Below are 6,000 nucleotides of genomic sequence, written 5' to 3' on the forward strand. Positions count from 1 at the left end.
AGCCCAGGTATTTTTTTAAAATCACATTTAAAGACAAAAATATTAAAATTTTAAGTTTTCTTCTTTTTGCAGTGCCCCATCTTGTGGATTGTATGCTCCCATATGATACATTTCCCTAACTTGTTATTTCTTCTGCAGGTTCAATTGGTGAATAACCGGTTTAAAGGAGTCAAGTATTTCCGCTTGAATACCCTAGCCTCTCTGGGTTATGTGGTTGTGGTGATAGACAACAGGGGATCCTGTCACCGAGGGCTAAAATTTGAAGGCGCCTTTAAATACAAAATGGTGTGTGAACATAAAACACTTTAAAGACATTTACACTTTCTGGTTTGTTGTTTGATATGAAATCCAGAGAAAGGGCTGGTGAGATGGCTCAGTGGTCTAAAGCACCTACTTAGAACAAGCTAAGCTAAACAAAGCACAGGGACCATGGTTCAATCCCCCAGCACCACATGCCAGCCAGCCCCGCCCCCTGGTGGGCTGAACTGGCCACACACAAAATAAATAAATAAATAAATAATAAAAATAATAAAAAAAAAAGAAATCCAGAGAAAGCCCTAGGGCCTGTGAGCACGTGTGGGTGCATGCATGCGTGTCACTGTGGGATGGGGAGAAGGTGCAATCTGATGTGCCCTAGGCTAGCTGGCGTCTGCCATTCTGTAACATTGGGGTGCTGAGGGAGAGCCCCTTCCATTTAGCAGCCAGGAGGCAGCACCATTCAGCTTTTGGCATCCTGTGTACTGTTGAGTAACTGAGATTTGTTCTGTTCTCTGTGAAGAGGGAAACCGACTGGTTAGTGCCTTCCTTGTGACAAGCCTCTTTCTCTCTACAGGAAGCTTTAAATGCTACCTTTTAGAGATGCCCCATGTGCTTTCTGCTGCTGTGGGAAGTGATGACAATCCGATGTGCCTTTTGCACAGTAAAGCAGTTACTGTGTTTGCCAGTGTATTGGACATGCTGAGTAAGACATGGGGATTTTCTCCCACAGCCAATTCTTTGACCTTATGTTGTATTCTCATGTAAGTTTTTTTGTTTTAATTTTTGGTTTTGGCTCAGTGAAGTGAGATTGTACGCACTGGCAGGCCAAGTGTGTAGATAGGTGGCAACAGTAGGAATAAAGACTTATCAGGGCTCTGAAAAGAGCATGTTTAGTTCCTTTGAGAGGTATCATGGGAAGCAGGAATTAGGACCGCAGGTGATTTCCCTCTGCTTTACTGCATTAAGTACAACTAAGCAGTCTCTTAAGGGTGCTAATTTTTTGCCCTTGGGTATAGGGAAGGCTTGTTACAAGGAAGATGCTGGTCTCTGAGCAGACGACAGAACAAATGGAAATGGGAAACACCCAAGAGTAAGGAAAAGACTTCAGGACTAAGTGATGGCTAAATTGTAGGAAGGCTCACAGTAGAAGCCCCCATCTCTGAGTAGATTTTTTTTTTTTTAATTTCTTGGGGCGGAGGGCAACAGAATATTAGTTGTTAATGAATTTTAACCTTTAAAAAACCTTCGGGTATTTTTAGTGATAACACATCAACTTAACTTTAAAAGCACTCTTACAATGAGACTTGTGTGTGCCTCAAAATCAGTAAAGTGTTCTTCTTTGACAGGGTCAGATAGAAATTGACGATCAAGTGGAAGGGCTCCAGTATCTAGCCTCGAGGTATGACTTCATCGACTTGGATCGGGTGGGCATCCACGGCTGGTCATATGGGGGCTACCTCTCCCTGATGGCGTTAATGCAGAGGTCTGACATCTTCAGGGTATGTGCCTTCCTGTTTTACTCAACTTTGTAAATAACGGTAGTCATGCATACTATGAATAACCACTACAAAGACAATATGCAATGTATTAATTACTGAAACTGTCATATTAATCAGTTTTGAAACTGTCTCATTGCTATTTGTTTTTCAATAAAATTAATTTTTAAAAAGTTGTGCAAAAATCTTCTGAATATTTACAGAATTAGTTAAATTGTGTTATGTTAGGGTTATGTTTAATAGCCATATGAAATAGGTATCTCAAGTGCTGGCATAATTTTTTTTTTTTTTTTGTAGAACCAGGGATTGATCTTAGGCCCTGTGCTTGCCAGGCAAGCGCTTATTCTACTGAGCCATCTCCCTGGCCCCTGGCATAATTTTTTTAAACACTTGTCAACTTAATGGACCATTTTTGGGTCATTTTTAGACAGCCTATGACTGGTAGAGTTGTGATTATAAAACACACGCGGGCCAGGGAGATGGCTCAGTAGGATAAGTGCTTGCCTGGCAAGCACAAGGCCCTTGAGTTCGATCCCCGGTTCCGCCAAAAAATAAATAAAATAAAAAAATAAAACACACATATGTGTGATGGATTATAATTACTTAATTGTTGGACTGCAAGTCTTCAGGCAAGGATCTCAGCCACATGACACACTATCCTCAGCAGCCAGTCATAACACTTGGCACACCGGTTGAGACCTGCTGGTGCTGCCCCTCTTCCTCCACCAAAGCCCACATAAGGGGAGCTGGGTTTTAATGGACTGAAGAAAACTCTATTAAAGAAGAAATAGTAAATTGAATATTGTACTTAAAAAAAAGAATAAAAATGATGGGCCAGCCAAATAGCTCAGTGGATTAAAGCACCTGCAAGCAGATGCAGGGTCCAGGGGCTTGATCCCTGGGCCTGCCATGCAGGGCCCTGCCCTTGGGGCGCACTGAGACATCAATTGAGACTGGGTGTGGTAACCTGTGCCTGGAATCGCAGCTCTTGGGAGGCTGTAAACGGGCAGATCATTATGAGTCAGATCTAGTAGTGAGAACCTGAACACCCTGTAGACCCTTCCCTAAAATACAAAAACAAGAACAAAAATGATGCTGGGTGTGGGGGTGCACACCTATAATCCCAGCACTTAGGAGGCTGAGGCAGACTTTTGCAAGTCCGAGACCAGCCTAGGCTCCAAAGTGAGCTCAAAGCCAGCCTGAATTGCATAATAAGACCCTGTCTCAAAAAGACAATAATAATAATAATAATAATAATGAAAATGAAATTGTTTTTGTTCTTTCATAATTTAAACATAAAATTGTTTTTGAGCCTTAAGATTAAGAAGTAAATTTTCAGTACTTAAATAGAGTTAATTCATTGTTTTAAATCCTGTACTACTGCTGAGTGTGGTGGCACACAGCTATAATCCCAGCACACAGGAAGCTGAGGCAGGAGGATTGCTATGAGTTCAAGGCCAGCCTGGGGTACATAGCAAGACCCTGTCTCAAAAAAAAAAAAGGTGGGGCTGGTGAGATGGCTCAGTGGTCTAAAGCACCTACTTAGAACAACTAAGCTAAACAAAAGCACAGGGACCACGGTTCAATCCCCAGCACCACATGCCAGCCAGCCCCGCCCCCTGGTGGGCTGAGCTGGCCACACACACACACACACACACACACAAAATAAAAAAAATAAAAAAAAAAAAAAAAAAAAGGGCCGGGGATATAGCTCAGAGCCATAAGTGCCTGCCTGGCAAGTGCAAGGTTCTGAGTTTGATCCCTGGTACCGCAAAAAAAAAAAAAAATCAGTTAATTTTGTACTACCATGGAACATGGTAATATATGCCTTTAATTCTAGTGCACTCCAGGAAGCTGAGGCAGATTATAAATTTTAAGCCCAGCCAAGGCAATGTAGTGAGATCGTGTCTCAAAATAAAAAAGAGAAGAAGAGGGGTGAGGATATAGTTCAGTGAGAAGGCTTTAGGTTCAATCCTCAGAACCATCAAAAAAACAAATCTGTACTACTAACCAAATCTTTTTTTTTTTTTTTTTTTGCGGAACCGGGGATTGAACTCAGGCTCTTGAGCTTGCCAGGCAAGCGCTTATTCTACTGAGCCATCTCCCCGGCCTACCAAATCTTTTTTTAAAAAAATAGCTGTTTTTCCTATAATAAGTTGACAGGGCTGGTGAGATGGCTCAGTGGTCTGAAGCACCTACTTAGAACAAGCTAAGCTAAGCAAAACACAGGGACTGCGGTTCAACTCCCCAGCACCACATGCCAGCCAGCCCCGCCCCCTGGTGGCTGAGCTGGCCACACACACACACACACACACACACACAATTAAATAAATAAAAATTTTAAAAAAAGTAGACAGTTACGCTTTTTCCTTCTAGTAGCGTGGATGAGGTTACACTGAAGTATTTGTAAGGCATTTGTATTCTCTAGGTCATTCTCCCCTTTTAATCATGGGACACACGGCTTATATTTCGGTTGGCCCAGGCTAAGACTTTGGTGTGTGGCACTCCTGGGGAACATGAAACTCACTGACTCACAAAGTATCGAATGTGCGACGTTGGCAGCTTGCTGAGCTCTCTGTCTCCCGAGACCACGTATGCCCGATAGTGGCGCTGAGCCTGAGGATAATTTTAACTTGTGAATGTGAGTTCTAAGTTCTTGCTAGCTCCTCTTCTGGAACAGCTGCCTGGTAAATGTTGTCTTGTGCAGGTTGCTATTGCCGGAGCCCCAGTCACTCTGTGGATCTTCTATGATACAGGATACACGGAACGTTACATGGGTCACCCTGACCAGAATGAGCAGGGCTATTACCTAGGATCTGTGGCCATGCAAGCAGAAAAGTTCCCCTCTGAGTAAGTTCAAGCTTAAAAATTAAGGTTATCAATTATAAATTGTATTTCAAAAAGTTGTAACAAAAATGCAAATACAAAAGATTTAATGTTTTATAGACTACTAGAATGGAATGGCTATTTGTCAAAGCTGAATTGAAGAGCATACTGTTTTTTTTTGTTTTGTTTTTATAAGTGCTTTTTCTAGAAGCACACTATAATTACTGATGTATTCTAATATTTTAATAAGAAATCAAATAATCTTTTTCATTTTTGATTGTATGGTGTGGGGTCAGTATATTTCAAATTTAATATTGTGAATATTGAATCCTTGTTTTAATTCTATACTTTAAGAAGTTAGTATCATTAAGTGTAATTAGTGTAAAAAAATGGTTTCCCTTAAGACTGTAATATTTTACCTAATCCTCTGATGTTTTTATTTCTCCAGACCAAATCGTTTACTACTCTTACATGGGTTCTTGGATGAGAATGTCCATTTTGCACACACCAGTATATTACTGAGTTTTTTAGTGAGGGCAGGAAAGCCATACGATCTACAGGTGAGTTACCTGTGTGTTCAGATTGAATGCAACAGTGACTCGTGATTGACTACTTGGAATCTAATAAAGTAGAGAATGGAGCAGATTCCTCGAGTAGGAGAACTAAGGTTATAGGCATAGCTATGAGAGTGCCTATGGAAGTGGGATAAAGTTCAGACCCGCTAAGCCAGGCTGGAGTCGGCCTGTGGCGCTGCATGCTGGTCTGCGTGGGGCTGTGCAGGGGCGTGGTGGTGCTGGAGGCAGTTCTCTCCCTTTCTGTCCTCAGCTTTTCTTCCTTCTCCTGGAAGGGATGGAAATACATTTGACTTAAATGTTCTAAAAAGATTTTAAAACTCGATTACATGGGGGGCTGGTGAGATGGCTCAATGGTCTAAAGCACCTACTTGGAACAAGCTTGGCAAAGCACAGGGACTGCGGTTCAATCCCCCAGCACCACAGGCCAGCCAGCCCCGCCCCCTGGTGGGCTGAGCTGGCCACACACACACACACACATACACACACACAGTAAATAAAGAAATGTTTAAAAAATTAAAAAAAAAAAAAACTCGATTACATGGCCTTTAATTTTCTGTTACATTGCCATTGGCACAGAAAGCAAAGTTACCCTCTTCCATGGTTCCCTTTCTCAGAGATAGAGAGATTACTTAAAAAGATTATGTACTCATGAGAAGTGAAAAACTTACTACATTTGCCTTTTTGTATTCAGTTGACATTTCTGTTGAGTTAAACTGAGCTGTTTGTCCGTAGCAACAATTTTCTTTTCTTTTTTTTTTTTTTTTTTGCGGAACCGGGGATTGAACACAGGCCCTTGCGCTTGCCAGGAAAGTGCTTATTCTACTGAGCCATCTCCCTGGCCCCAA

At 41.8% G+C, this 6,000-nt stretch overlaps 1 protein-coding gene across 2 annotated transcripts in view; it reads left to right on the forward strand.

Annotated features, from left to right (window-relative positions):
* The window catches only part of Dpp8 (dipeptidyl peptidase 8), a 106,319-nt gene that overhangs the window by 97,365 nt on the left and 2,954 nt on the right, over positions 1–6,000 (forward strand). The window contains exons 17-20 of one of the 2 annotated variants that reach the window (XM_004628809.3): positions 139–285; positions 1,605–1,757; positions 4,462–4,604; positions 5,029–5,140. In XM_004628809.3, the coding sequence (XP_004628866.1) occupies positions 139–285; positions 1,605–1,757; positions 4,462–4,604; positions 5,029–5,140 (555 nt within the window). Of the gene's footprint in view, positions 1–138; positions 286–832; positions 974–1,604; positions 1,758–4,461; positions 4,605–5,028; positions 5,141–6,000 lie in introns of those variants that run through there. The other variant, XM_023712701.1, reaches the window with a different exon arrangement.

This window comes from Octodon degus, unplaced genomic scaffold, assembly GCF_000260255.1.
Source record: "Octodon degus isolate 3935 unplaced genomic scaffold, OctDeg1.0 scaffold00026, whole genome shotgun sequence".
In the NCBI taxonomy this organism is placed as follows: Eukaryota; Metazoa; Chordata; class Mammalia; order Rodentia; family Octodontidae; genus Octodon; species Octodon degus.